The sequence below is a fragment of the Triticum urartu genome, chromosome 2A (genome assembly GCF_056163025.1).
Source record: "Triticum urartu cultivar PI428250 chromosome 2A, HENAU_Tu73, whole genome shotgun sequence".
In the NCBI taxonomy this organism is placed as follows: domain Eukaryota; kingdom Viridiplantae; phylum Streptophyta; class Magnoliopsida; order Poales; family Poaceae; genus Triticum; species Triticum urartu.
The window spans coordinates 739,260,521-739,279,369 of record NC_141874.1 but is presented as its reverse complement, the minus strand read 5'-3'; the positions used below and the strand labels follow the sequence as shown (position 1 = coordinate 739,279,369).

The following is an 18,849-nucleotide window of genomic DNA, read 5'->3' as shown; positions in this document are numbered from 1 at the left end:
CACCCCAACCCGGCCCGCTTCGCCTGTCTGGAACTCCGTACGCCTCCCGTGCGCCGCACCTCGAGACGTGCCATGCGTAGCGCCCGCTGGAGCCGAGTACGTCGCCGGTAATCAACCCCGAATCCTCGCAAAATGGCATGGCAGCGAGATGATGTCGCCGATGTTTATGTACTCCCCTGCGCGGAGAAATCGCGCGTCCACCGTGACTCCACGGTCATCAATCAGGATGAGGCGGAGAGCATCTCGCCGTCGTAGAACGTGAGCGAGCGCGTCTGTAGATCGGCGGCGTAGGATACACGCCACCTCTCGTGGGCGCGTCACCCTGTGTGTCGCGCGAGCACGACGCGTGAGCCATCAGTCGACGCAAAATGACATCAGGGTCTGCTTCTTGTATATAATTGACATATACAAGTGTGGAACACAAACATGCATGGTACAACTAAACACGAGAAGGCATCTTGTCTTTCAGTGTCAAACTGATATGTAGAACATCTCAAAAGAAAAAGAGAAAAAAAGAGATGAAGGGCTCATGATGGTCTTTGACTGAAAGAACTAAACACGTAAAGCCTTGGACACTTCTAGTTGACTTCCTCTGAAGCCTGCAGGCACTTCTCTGAAGAAAGGAAGGAGAGAGGACTGTGAGCTAGCATCCTCCCATTCTAAACTTTCCCACCATTTTCGCTCGCCAAGTATCAGCGGTGAGCTCTTGACGCCCACTAAGTTCTGTGGCAGCTGCATTAGCATGGGGCAACCATAAACGAGCAAGCGCATCAACGATGGGAATGTGATTCTGGCATCACAGAGGCTATGCAGGTTCTTCAGATTGACTAACACCAGAAACTTGAGTCGAGGGAAGGAGCTTGTGGGAGACAGCACAGCTTCTTCATCGTTAGCCGCCAACTTAGTTATTTAAATATACGATTTCAAGGCAAGGCAGCCATGTGATCCATGTAGTCGACATCAGATTGTCGCATTCTGAGATGTTCAGAAACCTGAGGCCTGAAAGGCAAGTGTTGGGTTCAATACCTTTAAACTCGACCCTCTGAAGTGCTGGCCAGACTATGTAAGAGTAATTGTTCTAGTCTTGGCAAGCACCGACCTGAGTTTATGTCGGTCTGGGCTATCACTAGCTCCTCCAAAAGTTTTATGCGTTCCAGTGACAGAGCTTCCATGTGTCTAGCCTTACTACTTGTAAGGAGCAAGGGTGATATCTGAAGAGATTGCAAACCTTCCAGAGCTGTAATGCTGAGGCGGCTTACCAAGGCTCTAGGCAAGTTAGAGATCTTCCACATGGAGTCTGAATCATGTACTGTAAAACTAATATCCCTTATCCTCGTTAAACTTTTGAGTTCTTCGATATATCCTGCTGAACAATCAATTCTCAAACCACAGCATCGATATAAATTTAACAGCCTCAACATCTTCAATCTAGATAGCAAACCATTTGGTATATTCCTGAGACCGAAAGCGTCTTCCAAATATAAGTACCTTAGATCTTCCAACAGTCCCAGCTCCACTGGCAGTGAACGTATTGGTGTCCGAGAAAGATCAAGGAACTGCAAGCTCGTTAATGCTCCGATTTCTGATGGTATTTCTTGGATCCATGTTCCAGAAATATCCAAATAAATCAGCAATTTCATGGCAGAGAAAAAACCAAATGGGAACTCAGAAATATGCTCATTGTTTATTAGCATTAGTGTTAACAGGTCTGGGCAGCTGCAAGAACTAGGAATTGTCTTAATATCATCACCATAGAAGAAAATTCTATCAGCGGTGCTCCAGACGTCTGGTCGGGTGTGTTCTCTTTGGTCCACCAGCCACTTCTCTTTACGCACCCCATTCTGTTTTGTCGCTACAATCCACAAGGCCAGATCTTGAACAACATGGTGCATTTTCACAAGTTTATCCCCTTTGTCAGAGGATTCAAGCAGGAATGCTCTTTTCAAAATTTCAACAATTGAATATCCACTCAAGTAAGTTCTTTCAATATCATCATCCTCGCCTAGCAGTCCATGGCCCATCCAAATTTGAATTAAATTAATAGTGGACCAGTCACGATCTGGCTCTTGTGCGGCAATCCCAGCAAATAGTAGAAAGCACATTCTAATCACATCACTTTGCAAGCTATCATAACTAATTTTCAGCATAGGAAAGAGTTCGTTATCTGAACCAGAAACCTCATGGAAAACTGAATCTTCTACTAACATCAAATTGTATTCCCATTCTTCTGAAGCTACCTTGGAAGCCATAGCCTGCCCAGTTATCTTAATTGCTAGTGGAAGGCCTCCACATTTTGCCGCAATCTTCTCGGCGCATCCCCTGATTTGAGCATCTTCCATCTTTGTTCCACCAACAATCTCTTTAAACAGCTGCCACGAATGATCAGAACCCAAGCATTTCAACTGTATAACATTTTCAAAAATATGCATTCTACCACACACATCCAAAGATCGTGTTGTGATCACTACAATCTGGCTATTTGGGAGGGAACACTTCTTCGAACCATGCGGTATACCAACTTTCACTAGGTCCAGCATGTCCCAAAGATCATCAATCAACAATAGGAATTTCTTTTCCTTTAAAAAGTTGAAAATAGCTCTAGCTCTGTGTGTTGCATCTCCTCCATCTGTTAGCAACAGTCCTAGTGCAGAAGCAATGTTCTGCTGAACTGCCATCAAGTCTAGCTGCTTGCCAACTTCAATAAACACGACATGATCAAATCCAGACCTTTCAGAACAATAGTAGTTGTTGATTTGTTTAAGGAGAGTAGTCTTTCCTGACCCTCCCATGCCACATATGCCAATGATGTTTCTAGTGCCTTCTTCAATGTAACCAAAAACCTTGTTTCTGTAGTGTTCTTGGCCTACGATGTTTGCTGGTAATTGGTAAAGGCAACTCCAAACCAACTGGTGGGAGCAAACTTAATATATCATCCTTTTGAAGTGATCTCTTGTTAATATCTTCAATATCACCTTTAACTTTTGCAGCAGATTTGCTAATTTTATAGTTGGACCAACAACTCCAGGAGCAGCCAAAGATATGTATGGTCCTTGCCTCATACTCAGTGCTGATGTTGCAAGCTTCTGCTTCAGTGGATCGAGCACTCTCTGTCCACCTTGTTACTTGTACCTTTGGTCTCTTGCCTTGGCATTCACCTAACTGGATGGTCTCGTCAATGGCATGTATGGAGCTCCTCAATTCATCAGCAGCTTTTGCGAGATTGCAGACATTGGTTTCAGGCTTCAGACAGTAGCCAATATGCTTCTTGATTGGCTCCCATAACTCTTTTACCAAGAGGGTGATAACCGGGGCGAGTATGCCAATCTGAGCCATGTGGCTGTAACAATTAAATGAAGGTGTAATTAATAACAGAGTTGGGACTAGATTTATTTAGGTAAATTGTACCAGATTTAAGTAAGCTTGATTTGAAGCACGGAGAACTGGTAAAATCATCTAAATTTGTATATTATCTCTGGTTGCTTTCTTAGAAAAATAGGCATTGGCCAAAAATACATGCAATATCTATCTCATAAAATTTGTTGTCTGCTTCAGGAACAAAGCAAGTGTGTCTTTCTTTCGCCTACATATAGAACTATAGAGGAGGGCCATTCGCACTACTCAAAGTCTCAAAATAAATATGCTTCATATAGTATTGATATAGGAACAGGGGTGATGTCTACAACTTAAAGCCTATTGTAGAGCTATTTGTTGGAATTGTGATGATGTTTAAGCCAACTTATACTATTTGCAATGTAATTTTCACAAAATTTGAACATATGTGCTGAAGTTATGTTGTCCATACATCATGCATGTAAAAGATCTTAAATCTTCTACTGTATAGAAGCCATGAACTTTGAGGAAAATATTTACAGTTTTGCGCTCCGGCCTGAAAGACGTCAAATAGAACAATTTTGGCAGATGTGGATGCGGTAAGCGAGAAAAGAAGGATCGGAATCAGTAGTTCAGTACCTATTTCAGGAAGCTGGGAGTCGGTTCTTTACCTCCTCCGTGCCTTCAGATTTGTGGTAAAGCTTTGGTCACCTAGGAGATGGAAGTAGTCACGATTGACTTCCCATCTTACCAATACCGGAGGTAAGGAGGAAGAGGGGAGAGATCAGCAATCTAGAGGTGCATGCTGTGTGCCTGTGTAGTCTAGTCAACCAGAGTGGTTGTAGCAGAGAAACCATTTTCCTGCACAAGTTGATGTCACTAGAATTTAAAATTGGCTACTTGCATTTGTTTTAAATCAGCACCCCCAATCTGGTTTATTTGGACTCATAATACAAAGATACTCCCTCAGTTTCAAATTACATAGTTTATTAGCACAACTTGATGACACTATAATTGGATATCAGCTAGTTGCATTTGTTTTAAACCAGCCTCCAATCTGGTTTATTTGGACCATAATACAAAGATACTTCTTCCGTTTCAAATTACATAGTGTATTAGGTTTCACTAGTACAAACGGTTGTGCAACAATTGCATTATTAGTATATTATTTTTGTGATACCAAATTATAACAGAAGTGAGTAATTTGGAATATGATCTAATGACATCAACTCTATCTCATATAGAGTATTCACTATAAGGCTATCGTGCACACCATCTACTCATTAAACTTTGTGTTATAACTACGATTAAGAGATACCCCTGCCACGAGGACAGCAACTGCGTACTCCGTAGGTTTTTTTTTTTTTTGAGAAAACACAAAGGACTTTTGTGTTTCATTTAATTGAAAAGAGGGGGCTTAAAGTTACAGTCCTCCTAGGAGGGATTTTTACAATCGTGAAGCAGTCACTAGTGCACGTCCCAGGTTGTTGGGAGAACTACTCTAAGTCCATTGGCACCTGCCCTGGCCCAAAGCCAGGCTTCATCCTTTATGGTGCCAACAATGGAGTGAACGGACAGGGAATTGACAGGGTAATTTCTTAAAGTGTCTAAGGAATGTATAATTTTCTTGAGGTGCTTGTTTACCTAGTCACAGATGTTCTCCAAGTAGAGAGTGGTGGTAACACGTGTTCCTGCTCTGGTTTCAGCAAATCAGAGCATTCATCCAGATGAGAACAAACCTCAAGGTGGTGGACAACTCCGGAGCCAAGCGGGTTATGTGCAGACAGTCCCTTAGGAGAAGAAAGGAGCGAGGCTCGGGGACATGATCATCGGTTCTGTCAAGGAAGCGCAGCCTCGCTGCAAGGTCAAGAAAGGAGACGTGGTCTACGGGGTGGTTGCCCGTGCTGCCATGAAGGGGCACAGCAACGGTAGTGAGGTCCAATTCGACGATAATGCGATTGTCATCGTGAACAACAAGGGTGAGCTGATTGGCACCCGCGTCTTTGGTCCCGTCCCCCACGAGCTCAGAAAGAAGAAGCATCTCAAGATCCTGGCACCGGCTGAGCACATAGTTTGAGATTTCTATCAGCTTACTTGTATCTACTCCCTCCGTTCCGAATTACTTGTCTTAGATTAGACAAATCTAAGACAAGTAATTCGGAACGGAGGGAGTAGCTGTTAGTTCCGTGGAATGAAACAGACATCTCCGCTTTGGTCATTTCTACTCCCTCCGTGGAGGGAGTACTTGCCATAGTTTTAAATAAAGACTATGGCGAAGCTATAGCCCGCTATAGCCTTTTCAGCAGGGTGCTGCTAAATGGTCGCCTTCACAAATAGCCCGCTTGAGCCCGCTATAGCTGATTTGGAGGTCTGCCGTTATTTTTCATAGCCCACTATTTAAAGCATTGGTATTTGCCAATAATCTCTGTTCTCTGAACTGTAATGTAAACAGCTGTTGACAAACCAGACAAGATATGTACTTAGTCTCCACATTATATTCCTTGTGTTCTTCTACATTCAGTACATACATTCATCATTCATGGCATCATAACCCATTTTCTGCGATCTCTAAATGCTTAAATCACGTTATTTTGTTGTTTTGTGATCCCTAGAAGTTCCTATTTATATACACCTTGAAGATGGATGTACACCGAGGATTAGATATTCTTGGAATGATCTCTAAGCTTGAGATGGATCTCTAAAACAAGTTGCTAGGTTAGTTCAGTAGGGTAAAACAGGTGTAATGCGGCAGAAATTATCTCGATTTGAGCATGCACCAGTGTAGTAAAAGCTAGGACTGATCATCTGAATCTGAGGAGTGTTTCAAATTTGACAGCTGTTTCACAACTCCTTGCAAACAGATTTGTGTAAAACAAAAGACAAGCACAAGCTACTTGTACAAATTGCTTATTTAACTGTAGCATGCTGTAATTAGGTCATCCTCAAACTCTAAAACATTGAAGGGGCCCTTACAACATTACTATAACTGAACCACAAGGTAAAACAGGCAATGCTGTTTCACTCCGACGCCCCTTGAGTCCAGTCTTCCGAACTCAGGTTCCCTTCGTGTCTTTCCTCAGAGTTACATAAGTGGGAAATGTGAAGAGTTTCTCCAGAAAGTCTGGCTCATCAAGGCCCTGAAGATACACGAGCAGGCAAATTGTGATAAGTATATAGAACCAGAGTTGATGCTACAAATGGTAGAATGCAGCACAAGACATGCCGTACCTCATACATATCTCTTAGCTTAGCCTCAGCTTCCTCCTGTAAAAGGGGACATGTAGTTAGCAATGGAGCAAGAAAAATAATGCTAGGCTCGCCAGGAAATAAACCATATCATACCTCATCATCAGAGTCACTAAACTCCCTACGGCATCCAAATGGCAAATATCCGTTCAAGTGACCAGCAATGTATTTATCAGTGCTGCTGGGGTGCTTCATATCAGGAGATCCATTGTTGGTACAGCCATAGCAGCAACCTTTATTTATGAACACAAGGAGAGAGTTAATTGGCAAGTAACAAACAAGTACAAGCAAGGGCGCATGAACCAGTTTGAGATGTTATAAACGCAAATCCAAGTTTAACCACCCACAAACTGCACTAAGCAATTCTTAGTTTCAGATATGAGTATATATACAATACCGTTATCAGTCGGTTTGAGCATGCAGAAACAGCTGACCACCAATTCCTCATGTTGTCCCTGTCGCACACGTTTGACTTCCGTGAAGAATAGATCGTCGATGCCATGGGAGAAACCATCAGCTCCTTTAGCCCTTGTAGTGATATTGAGATGATAGTACCACACACGGTTCTCGCAAATTGATTGATATTGCACAACGTCCTTGAACTCATGTGCAAGATCCTAAACGAAGAAGCATATCTCAGATCAGCAATTCTCAAATGAGCAAAAAGACATACTGCAATCCTGGTAGCAGGACAGAAAAAAGGAAGTAGAGAGGGATAGTGAGCATACCCCCAAAAGATTGTGATTCTCGTTATACTTGTCTACTAGAGCTTGAGCCAATAGGCACATTCGATTATGACTTTGCTCAATCACATGAGATTTTGAACGCTTCTTCCTTCTGCCATCGGGCCAGTAAAGACATTGTTGTACGACCTTATCCAGTCGAGAAACGCTGCCTTGCTCCGGGCACCTAGTTTAGATCAGAGCATTGGTTGGTATGTTGCACTTTCTCAGTACTGAAAAAAAAAACAAGTCTACTATGTGTGTAAATACTCTGCCAATGTTATCAATAAAACTAGTTTCCATGGAACTTTCTTGAATAGGGGATCAAACAGCTCCCATGTTACCTTTAACATAACTCATGGTACCCCCCAAAAAAAGCACAAATGGATTGTTTACATGCCTATAAGCTCTGAATCAATAAACTTAGTTGTGCCTAAAAAAAGGCATCCCTATCCCAACTCAGTGAAAATCTAGAACGAAGTTGAAAAACTTACATTTTGGTGACCCGGCGGTCGTGCAGATGGCGATCAATAGCACTGTCGGCTTCCTGTAAGCTCTTGAATGGCCCACCCAAATGAGGATATGTGTGGAAAGATCCAGAAAGATCCACCCTGATGTAAAATTGGAGCCCCCAGTCACGCGGTAGCCGGGACAAAATAGGTGAACCAGGGGCAGGAACAATTGTGTATTGTGCTACCGCCTCTGACTGCGAAAGGGCGGAGGAAGTGACAGTGACACACGATTCATCCGACACCGAAGCGCCGAGCGACTCATTCAAGGACGGTGCTTGCAGAGTTTGTGCAGATGATGATGATGCAGGTTCAGCAAGATGCTCCTCCTCCTCGTGCCTGAATTTGGAAAACAACTTGTCTCAGAAAATGAATGGATAGTGAAATACAGAACACGCCCTCCCAAACCTGTAGTTCCTAGAGGCTAAGTAGGAATATTCCGGCAACTCACCACATGGATGAATCCATCCGACTAACATAAGAGGAACTTCCCGAACCCGTAGTTCCTAGAGGCTAAGAAGGTTCCGGGAACTCGCGACATGAATGAATGAACTCAACTAAAAAGCAGAGGAATTTCTTCCTCGAAAAAAGAGAGGAATTTCTACACGAACACCTCCAGACTGATTTCTAAAATCCCCGGCGGTCGACAAATACGGCAGACTGATTTCCAATAGATCGCCCCGAGATGTAAAAGAACTGGGGATGGGGCGAGCGGGGGAGGGGTGGACATACGGTGGAGGGGACGGCGGGTCGCGGGGTCTCCGGCTCCGGGGGAGCTCGTGGGCACGGGCTGCACCATGGATCAACCGCGCTGCACCGCCGTGTTGAGTCGGGAGGTCCTTGAGCCGGGGGCTGCTTGGGGGACGGAGGGGCATGGGGGCGCCGGGAGGGATTGGATTAGGTCTTGATGATTTCCGTTCCGCTTGGGGGCAGAAGGGGGAGGAAGAAGACGACGACGACGCTAAGGGCCCGTCCGTTCTCGGACCAAGGGCCCATGGAAGGCCTGCTTGGCAGAGCTGAGTAGGTTTTTTTTTTGCCTCCAGCGTACATCAGTGGGCCCTCATAGAAAATTAAAAATATATGTGAGACAACAATTTATCACACTAAAAAACAATTTATCTTCTTTTTGCGGGAGAAAAAAAACAATTTATCTGCCAATCATGAAAAAAAACTCATAGCATGTATGCTGATGGCACTAGCAATATGATTTTTTTTGGGTATTAGAGGGAGATTAGTACCACAAAAAATGCCAAAAAATTAATTAGAAATGACATTCACATTCAGCCCTTATGATCACTTACTTAAGAATCTAAACTAGGATTTCATAGAATCATATTGCAAATATGCCACATATATTTACTGATTAAAACGTGTCCTAAATTTTATATATCTACAGCAAAGTGACAGAAAGAGTGGAGGTACCTAATAAACCACTCTTGTCCTCAAATGAGAGCAAGAGGGAGAGAAATCTGACCACACAAGATGCAACTTCTCATATGCTTCCACGAAAACAGAGGAAATTAGATACTCAACAAGTAAATGTAATTCAACATCAAGTTGAAAGACATTTCATGGGATGCTCATCATCCAAAGCCCGACATAAGTATGCACAATATTTTTAGTGTTGGGACATCAAAACACCTTGACTCCATTGTTGTAAAAAATCACAAGGAAATAAAAGGAATAAATACATTTTCACAAATTTCATTGATTCCACCTAGATCATATAACATTTTTTTAATTTTTTTAGAAAAGGAGGATGACCTCCGGCCTCTGCATCTAGGAGATGCATACAACCACTTTATTGATTATTCTCGAGGACCTTACAAAGTATTACAACAATATGCCTGAAACCGCCATCTTGGCAACATATGCCACTACTCCTATCCATATGATGAAGGGGTGCTACTTGGGCCAAATACCCGGACCACTCACCTAAGCCTATCATCAAAAGCCAGAAACCTCAGCCGAGCCACATACCGGGTCTGGGGCATAAACTGGTCTGACGCACTCACATGTGTCGTTGCCGCCATCTTCCACAGGTCCGTCTTCAGAGCAGATATTGAGGCTTCTACCTTGTCAGGCCACTCTGCCATCGACGCCACCATGACGCCAGACATCTGCCTCCACCTGCGCGAGTCCATCACCGCGCATCGGGCGCCGAGTCTCCACTGCACCACGCCGCCGAGATCTGCCATCATCAATGTGTAGGATGAAGCACCGCTCCACCAAAAAAGGCGCCCACTGGTCCCTCGATCCTCGCCTGCTGTCACCGACCCCATACTGAGTCCGCCACCACACTGCCCTCAAGGCGACGCCTTCAAGAAGGTCACGGCGCCAAGGACGCCGCCGCCGCCCCCCGGAGTTAGGCTTTCACCCGAGAAGCAAGGTGGTGGGGTGTGGAAGGGCAGACCTCGACCGACGTCTCCATGAAGAAATCGGCGCCCGCGGACGTCGTCGTCGTCGCGGCCGGCTGGAGCCGACCAGGGGTTTCCCCCAATCTGGATCCCGACCACCAGAATCACCTGCAACCCAGAGGCAGGCCAGACGCCTGCACAGCCAGGGACCGTCGAGGGTGAAATGCACCGAGCAGGGGAAGATGGCCAGCAGCCAGATCTAACGCCGCCAGCCACCAGGGCAGCTACGCGAGGTCCCAGCCCACCGAAGATCCACTGGCCACCCGACCAGATCGCCGGCACCGCGCCCACCCCACTGCTCACCGCAGGTGACAAGGGGCCTCGCCGGGGGCCGCCGCCCAGATCCAAGACCCTCCGATGTGAACCAGAGCAGCGCATGCCCCGCCGCCGCAGTCCCCGGCTGCGCCATGGGCCTTGCCCGGCGACAGCCTCGTGCGGCGGCGAGGGGGAGAGGGGAGGGAGAGGGGCTACTCCGGCGAGGGGGGAGTTGCCCCCGAGACGCCCAGGTAGAGCTTAGATCATATAACATAAAAGACTACATTTGTCGACATATATTTCTTCTCAAAATTGCTAAAGTCTCTTAGGCCCTGAACCAACATCCATGGCAGAGTACCTCTTGCACTCATATTAGTTCACATAGAAGGAAGCAAGAGTTCTAAAAGAACATAGAAGGAAGCAAGTAATCAAGAATAGCACTTGCTCAACAAAGGATTGATATTTACCGCAGTAATACATACTTCTCATAAGTATCTTTCATATGGAATAAAAAAACTTCTCATTTTATAAAAAAAAGTCAATGAGATGGTGAGAAAGCCAATGAAAAGGATTCACGCAGAGACCCGACATCGATTATGATGTGACATACCCTCCTGGTATGAGTGAAATTATGTTTCGATACTAAATATCATTGGCAATACAAATAATATTATCCATGCATTTAATGGATGCAAGGGCTACATACTCATATGGATCACTTGTTTTAGAAATCTATATTGAGGTCCCTCAAAGGCTTACAATTCCGAATCCAAAAATAAACCACAACATGTTTTGTGCAATATTTCAGAGTCACTCCATGACTCGAAATAGTCGAGAATTCTATGGTACTACCGACTGAGCAAGTTCCTTTTTCAAAAGGATTACTCAAACAATGATGATTGTTTGTGTGGTTAATAAATGAATTCTAAATTTGATTTCCTTACATCTCCTCAGTGTATACCGATGACCTCATCATCAATGCTTTTACAAGATCTAAATATACACAAAATCATCTCACCAACATTAGTTGAAACACCAAGGGACGACCAGTCTATTCCGATTGGTCTTGATGGCACACAGATTTTGCATCAGCTGCTTCAATCTGGCCCACTTAAACATAAGAAGGTAAAAACTACGGATAATGGGATAAAAAATTTCAAATAAGGAAGTTGTTCAAAAGCACAATAATAATGTTCTTGAGGGCGAAAATTCCATGCAATGAAGACGCCAAGTACTGCAAGGCAGCAAGCAAATCCAAAGGTTGATGCAAGCAAAGCAAAAGAAAACAAGGGCCGAAATAAGCACAAGGGCAAGAAATCAAAAGTTACTTTCGCAGAGTTACTAGCTAAATGTCAAAAAGTGAGTGAAGAAAATGTGCTTATCGGCCAAGTAATTCAAAAGCATCGAGATCATCCCTAGGCGCAAATCTGAGGATCGGTATTGGGCTATTGGCAAAGTGAGAATTCCAATGTAGCATATTCATGTCCTTATTTTGGGCAGCCAATGCTAATGTCGTGGATGCCTCCTTATGCTCATGTAAATTTATATCCATCATGGGACAGGGATGATATAGGGCACATTATCCATCTTATTTTAGACCATCTCACCAACATTATGCAACTCCAAGAAGATCAACATTTGATGAACAATCACATGTCAAAGAACGTTTCAATCATAAGGAATCGGTCTAGAGCTCAAGAAAAAAGAAAGAGGTGGTCAAACTAGCTTACCGCATTAAAAGAGATGGTCGTAAGAGTGCTACTTCAGAATTGATCTCAAATGAGAAAGAGCAATTAAAGTGTTGACATTGGCTACTAAAGGCAATGAAACAAGTCAATCAAGTGTCAAATCTGAAGAAAATAAGTTGAGAGTGCACAAGGTAAAACAAGAATTTCCATTAGTTCAAACAAAATCACAGCCGGGGCGCCCACTCCGCTTATCATATTGGTAAAAGAAGAAATTGAAAAATTTAAGTGCACAAGAACTTGAAAAGAGGAACATGCCATGGGTTCCCAAATGAAGTACTCTAAACAAGAATAACGTGCAAGCGTCCATTGCAAAATGTGCGGCAAGGTGAAGAGGGAGAAGAGTGAATGTTATGAACAACCAAGCCGAAGGTTTGTGCATCAAAAAGTTCGGTCCACACATCATCTATATTCTTCAGCTATGACATTGATGCCAATGCCATGTAATTCGTCCTCAGGTATGATTGCTCACTCTCCATGGGCTTATTTTGATCCATTGATGCAATATAATTTCTTACATCATGCAAGGGTATTACCACACCATCATACTTTCGATTAGCTGCACTTTTGCTGCTAATCTAAATGGACGATATATAATTAGCGCCCTGAGAGTACATATGGCTGATATATACTTATCGCCCTAAGCACACGCAAAATGGCCGATGGAGTGTCGACATCATCCTTAGAACAAACTCCGTGCAGGTTATTTTTCAGCGCGCAAGCTTTGCTGAGAAGAAGGGGGCATGTGTTGATACAAGTTTTTGGCACAATAGAAAACATATACAGATGACCTCAAATGAAAACAATTTCGACAACTGGAATCTGCGTATCATCTAAATGAACAACTTTGATGTTTGAGTCATCTTCAAATGAGGTCATATGCAACCTTGAGAGCCAAAACAGTGTGCTGCTGAAGTTTGCCCAGGATATTTTTTACCATTTTGCAGGCCAATTTTCTCCCCCAAGATGAACCTCTGATTGCGAAGTGTACAACATGACTTTTTTTCTTCTCTTTGAGCTAAACAATTTCTCTTTTGGGGTCATCGTGATCGAAGCTCATATGCGACTTGCATGGAGCGTCAAAGATACCTACCGGATGTAATTTGAGCCCAGAAGTTCCAGACAAAACTTCTGGGGAGGTTCCGGGGTAAACAGAAAGTTTGCACATGATGCACCCTCAAACCTGGAATTTTAATATTATTTGCAGAATTGTGGGCCCAAATTCAACCACAAGACGATGACCTCACATGGAAAAGTGTTTAACAGATGAATTGTTCACCATTTCAAGATGAACAACTTTACTTTCGGCACCGTCGCAATCCGAAGTCATATACGCCGTGGAACGGTTTTGTTCCTGAATTTGGAATGGTTTCGACAGCACAAACAATAATGCGTCCAACTAGTTGCAGCCCTAGCGCAGGAGAAATCGTTCAAATCGATGGCCCGATCCGTGTAGCACAGGAAGTGGAGAGCAAATTCATTGTCCATCTTACCAATGCTACATCTTTTTTTGGTTTTGCATCTATATCTATACCAATATAAAAAGACCCAAAGGGGCAGATCCAACTGATCTCGGTCATCGAACTAAGTCAATCCAACGATCTAGACTGCTCCAATGGCGAGCGTTAAACGTGTTTAACATGCAATTAATAGCATACCAAATATTGCACTAATCACACGATTAATACACAAATAATAGCATACCCAATATACGCGTGCAATTAATATAACGTGCATTGCACGTTCGCATTTACTAGTCCAACCAAACATGTGATTACGTAACCACAACTTTGATTGCACATGTACATCTTATGTTGGGCGAACCAATACCTGCAAGGTGGATGTTACTGCAAATTTAACATCTGATGTTGGGCGGACGAAACCACAAATTTAAAAATTTAGATAGTTTAATACTACCATTTTAACATTGTCAACCCAAATTCGATAAACAGGGAAAAAACTACTGAACATAATTCATCAGAAAAGGTTCATTTAACAAGGGAACAAATTCAGATAAACAGGGGAACAAATTACTTAACATAATTCATCAGACAGAGCAGGCTCATCTAACAGAGCAAATTCAGATAAACAGGGGAACATATTACAACCCGACTTCACACCCCTACTGATGGAAATGACATTGCAGTAACTTGCTTGCGTCCACATTGCAATAAAACACGACGGAAATGACAAATTGAGAGGGGAACAGTAGAAGCTATCGATCAAGTAGTCGTAGCCATCGAAGGAGTGCCCGTCGAGCGATAGGTCATCCTGCTGGAGTGGGGCGGCGGCGGCGAAGGTGCTAGGGCCGACGAGCTGGTCGACCCTCCACTTTCTTCTTCAGCTTGTGGTTCCACACGTTCTTCACCCAATTCTCGGTCCTATGCAGCCGTCATGCGATCTCCGCCCAATGATTGCCTTCCAATTCATTCCTCAGCACATGATTTCCAGCTCCTCCTCCCCAGGGATCTTCCCATTCTTAATGTTCAGCTTCAGGTAGTTCTAACATTTCCTGCACTGCTTGGCGTCCCGCTTCAATCCGGTTGCTTGAGGAACATTGACCAAAGGCACATTCCCTTCCGAGAACATCTGAACGTAGGTGTGCATACAGAGTCCTCCTCCGTGCTCCACTTGGTCCTCTTTGCAGCCATCAAGTCACTGCAGCCTACCATTGATCATTCACCATCCCTAGAGTAATTTAACACATACATGTTAGATACAATTTAACATCTTCCCTAGGGTAAAAGGGGGCCATCCCCCCCCCCCCCCCCCCCCACCCCCCCCCCACACACACCCACTCTAGAAATCCATTATGTATACCCTTTTTTTTTGTGAGAACCATTGTGTATATCCTTAATTTCTAGGCTAGCTTGGGTTTATAGATACATGTTAAGTTTTGTCAACTTTGATTTAGAGTACGTGTGGGTAGCAACTTCAGAATTTATGAAACTAAGTTACTTTGGTTTAGAGTTAGAAGAAGAAGAAGAAGAAGATATAAAACCAGATATAATAATTTGGAAAAAGGGAAAACAGTTACAAGAATGAATGTCTTAGTTGGTGTAACCAAATATAATAGTCTTAACTAGCTATGGATATTGTGTTGTTGCAAAGGCGGAGTGTAATTGGTGTCAGCTTGATATTAATGTATTACCCTTTTTATCATAAAAGCTGTGAAGACTGCGATCATTGGTATAAAGAGCAAGAGGAGAAGGTGTCTCTTAATCCATTCTTTTTATAGAAATGGGATGTTCTTTATGTACTGAGTAAGCATCATCTGAATTATAGCTCTATGACTGGCTGGTTTTTTGGGTTTTACACATATTTGTTACCTGCTAACCATCTAATTACCTACAAAGAAACCTTCCATATATACAGGTGCTTATCCCCTTGATGCCACAAAAATGGAGATGTTGAAAGAAAGAAATCTGGATTTTCCATAACCTTATCATGTCAACTAGTTAGCTCTTTAGGCATCACAAAAAAAAAGTCTGCATACGACTTATGGGCAGCAACAGTATGTGTTTGCTGTACAGATTAGTATTGCCTTCGGTCACAAATAACTCCCTGTTTTTGCTTTCAAAAGTTGCTGTATATAGATCAGACAAAAGTTTACCATCATTTGCCAGCTTCCTTTAAGATATTCATAGATGGAAGAGTTGAGATACTCAACTGGATGCACATGCGTACTTTTGATTGCTCAAGAACTTGCATCTACCTTTGCTGGGTTGTCTAGTGTGGTAAGCCCACAAACAGAAATTTGCTATAGCATAAAAGACAATCACAAGAGATCTGTGCACATGGCAACTGCTTGGTAAAAGCATGGGTACCAACGATGCACACGTGGTGTACAAAATAAGTATCCGTCCACCAACACCATTGTGCATTTCACAGAGGCATATGCTGACTGACATTCTGTAAACGGTAAATGCTGCTCTAGTCAAATGTACGCCTAAATGCTATTCCTCCATTTCTATGTGCGTGGGGGTCAAACTATCTGAAACGAACTTACTGATCTCCAAGAAAAAAAAACAGGAGATATGTTTGTGGCACCCGTCAACCATGGGTGTCGTCGAAGTCAGGGTTATCATAGGCAGCGTCAATAGCAATGCCAATGAAAGTTTCGAGGACGGCCATCTATGGCAGCAGCAATGGTGAGTGGATCCAGGACCTCGTCGCTGCATGGGCCAGCGGAGGAGCTGGAGCTCCCAGGATCTCCATGGCCCTGAAAGGGAGGACGCTGTGGTGGTAGGGCTGGGGTCGCAGAGGAGCTGGAGTTTCCAAGGTCTTCAGGACGAGGAGGAGGAGGAGGTGGTACTGGAGGCGAGGTGGCAGAGGAGCTGGAGCTCTGAGGATCTGCACAGCTGCGTGGTGGTGGCGGTGGTTGTGGGGCTTCAGCGGTGAGCGTATAGAGCCTTTCTCGGACAATCTGATCAAAGAAAATCCGACCGAAGCCATTGTCTGCAAAGCCAGTCCCAGTGCTGCTCTCAAATACTAAGTAAGGCCTCCCTGTGCCATCTTGAACACCAAAACCTACAAACAGTACCATATGTGTGGTATCAGCCTCCCTCCCATAGGTCGCCTCCAATGGGTAAAATTGGTATATCTCAGCAGCCCCCAGTTCTATGAGTTCATCGCCAGCTGGTATGACACCGACAACAGCTCTCCCCCTCGAGAGGAACCTGGCCACTTGTAAGAAGTTGAGGTACCGATGCACCCGATAACTTGCGATTCTGACCCTTTGCTCACCACCCCAGTCTGCAGAGCGTGCAACAACGCCATTACTCCGGAACAACCGCAAGCCCACATCTTCACGACGATCCACCAGGCGTAACTCTCTTTCCTCACCTATGGACAACCTGATCTCCCTCTCAAAATCAATCACAAAAGATTCCGCATCGAACGTGATATCGCTTGTGCTAGGAGGATCCCTCATGGCCTGGCCTCTCCGTATCTCCATCTCGGCCGCTGCGCACAAAGCGTGGAAAACGCATGTTGGTCGTCCTATTCCTTGGTCGCGCACTGCTGGAAGAATATTTTGCGCATGAAGATGTGCCCTCACCCAGGAAAATTCCAAGTTACCATTTGGCATAGTTTCCATTAGCTGCCGGAAAGCTTCCCAACCCGAACCGCCCAATTCATTCTTCCCCTCTATTTTTTGACTCGGTCCTTTGTTTTTGTTGTCTTGCGGCGGCTTCCTTTCCATTGTTTTTGGAATTGGTTGTTGCTCCTTTCGATTTTCTGCAAGAGTTTCAGATAATGGTTGTTAGTTCCACAATGGGGGAGTAAGAAATACAAGTATGAGCATGAAAAACTTCCAAGAATTGCTTGGAGGCAGAGTTTGAAAGATATTATTTCGGAAGAGCAAAGAGCTTGTTGCTGGTAGACAAATCGCTGATAATATGCTATTCCTATGAGTGCATCCACAACCTAGGGAGCTCGACAAAGGGAGCTTCATATGCTCTTCCTATGAGTGCACCCACAACCTAGGGAGCTCGACAAAGGGAGCTTTTGAGCCAGAAAAGAAGAACATACAAATCAGTGCTATCTTTGATGGGAAGAGTGTTACAAAATGGCAACCATAAAGCACATAGGAAATGGGAAAAATACTAATCCAGAATTTTCACAACAAAAGATCCTAGTACTAATCAGGGTCGATGACGTGCAAGCATTACATCGAACATGTCATGTGCACTGTTCACTGCCACTACTTCACAAGCAAACTCGACGAGGGCCAGGCATCGTCGGTCAGATACATTTCTCCGGGAGGAAGAAAGATGACCTGGTTGGTTCGGTCAAGCTGCTGCCCTCCGCCCCTGAGCCGTTCGCGACGTGGGGTTTGCCGTCGATCAGTCTGCAACCATCCGCCACGGCCGCGAATATGGTCGCCCACTCGCCCAGGCCTCCGCGCCTCGCCGCCACGCGCCGATGCTCGCCCCGGTCACCGTGCCTCGCCGCACCGCGACAGTGGTCGCCCCGGTCGCGGCGCACCCGTCGCTGCGCGCCCCCGCGCCTCGCCGCACCACGCCGGTGGTCGCCCCGGTCGCGGCGCACCCGTCGCTGCGAGCCCCGCGCCGCGCCGGTGATCACCCCGATCTCCGCGCCTCGCCGAAGGACGCCCGTGGTCGCCCCGGTCGCGGCGCACCGGTCGCCGCGCGCCCCGCGCCGCGCCGGTGCTCCGATCTTGTACCGTTTATTGGGGGTGGTTCTATTTGCCGCCCCTTTGTGTGAAATATAAGGGCCCTGACGCCGTAAGCGTTTGCACACGGGCCATATTCGGTCCGGCCCATTAACTGATACTTTTCTTTTCTACAACACGTCCAAACTTACATTTACTTTTTAACTAGTTTATATGAATTTCCTAAAAAAACTAGTTCATAAATCAGTTTGACAATGGGAAAAAAATGTTATTTTCTGTGAAAAATGTTCACATATAATAAAATAATTATTCTCATATTTGACACAATATACTTAATGTATTAAGAAAATATGTTTGGCGGAATTTGGTCCGACTAAAATAGCAAAATACTTTTTTATTTTAGTAAAAATAGCGTCCTTTTATGTGCTTCCATTTTCATTTTCACTTGCATTAGTAGAAGGTAGAGTTCCAGCTCTCAAGTATGTGATT

The 18,849-nt window shown here is 44.5% G+C and overlaps 2 protein-coding genes, 1 long non-coding RNA gene and 1 pseudogene across 4 annotated transcripts; 1 reads left to right on the top strand and 3 right to left on the bottom strand.

Annotated features, from left to right (window-relative positions):
• Positions 1 to 386: 386 nt before the first annotated feature.
• Positions 387 to 4,138, bottom strand: LOC125534452 (putative disease resistance protein At1g61300; annotated as a pseudogene). The gene is made up of 2 exons (XR_015617665.1): positions 3,970 to 4,138; positions 387 to 3,337 (listed from the first exon to the last, which is right to left on the bottom strand). The product of XR_015617665.1 is annotated as a putative disease resistance protein At1g61300 (transcript).
• Positions 4,139 to 5,152: 1,014 nt separating this feature from the next.
• Positions 5,153 to 5,407, top strand: LOC147987481 (large ribosomal subunit protein uL14mz-like). Its single transcript, XM_087542394.1, has one exon. It carries the CDS (start codon positions 5,153 to 5,155, stop codon positions 5,405 to 5,407), a length of 255 nt encoding a protein of 84 aa, XP_087398520.1.
• A 705-nt stretch (positions 5,408 to 6,112) lies between these two features.
• LOC125540231 (uncharacterized) lies at positions 6,113 to 8,742 on the bottom strand. The gene is made up of 7 exons (XM_048703807.2): positions 8,540 to 8,742; positions 7,793 to 8,146; positions 7,305 to 7,485; positions 6,974 to 7,193; positions 6,673 to 6,809; positions 6,559 to 6,594; positions 6,113 to 6,467 (listed from the first exon to the last, which is right to left on the bottom strand). Exons 1-7 carry the CDS (start codon positions 8,680 to 8,682, stop codon positions 6,384 to 6,386), a joined length of 1,155 nt encoding a protein of 384 aa, XP_048559764.1. The 5' UTR covers positions 8,683 to 8,742; the 3' UTR covers positions 6,113 to 6,383.
• A 5,316-nt stretch (positions 8,743 to 14,058) lies between these two features.
• LOC125534451 (uncharacterized) lies at positions 14,059 to 18,413 on the bottom strand. The gene is made up of 3 exons (XR_015617664.1): positions 18,004 to 18,413; positions 17,284 to 17,462; positions 14,059 to 14,912 (listed from the first exon to the last, which is right to left on the bottom strand). It is a non-coding gene; the product is annotated as an uncharacterized LOC125534451 (long non-coding RNA).
• Between the last annotated feature and the right edge of the window lie 436 nt (positions 18,414 to 18,849).

Excerpts from the sequence above, each read along its gene's own strand:
- LOC125540231 (XM_048703807.2), bottom strand. The coding sequence starts at position 8,682 with ATGCCCCTCCGTCCCCCAAGCAGCCCCCGGCTCAAGGACCTCCCGACT. Across the intron at positions 8,147-8,539 it reads GACCCGCCGTCCCCTCCACC|GCACGAGGAGGAGGAGCATC; the intron begins GTATGTCCACCC and ends TTCCAAATTCAG. Across the intron at positions 7,194-7,304 it reads AGAATCACAATCTTTTGGGG|GATCTTGCACATGAGTTCAA; the intron begins GTATGCTCACTA and ends TTCTTCGTTTAG.
- LOC147987481 (XM_087542394.1), top strand. The coding sequence starts at position 5,153 with ATGATCATCGGTTCTGTCAAGGAAGCGCAGCCTCGCTGCAAGGTCAAG.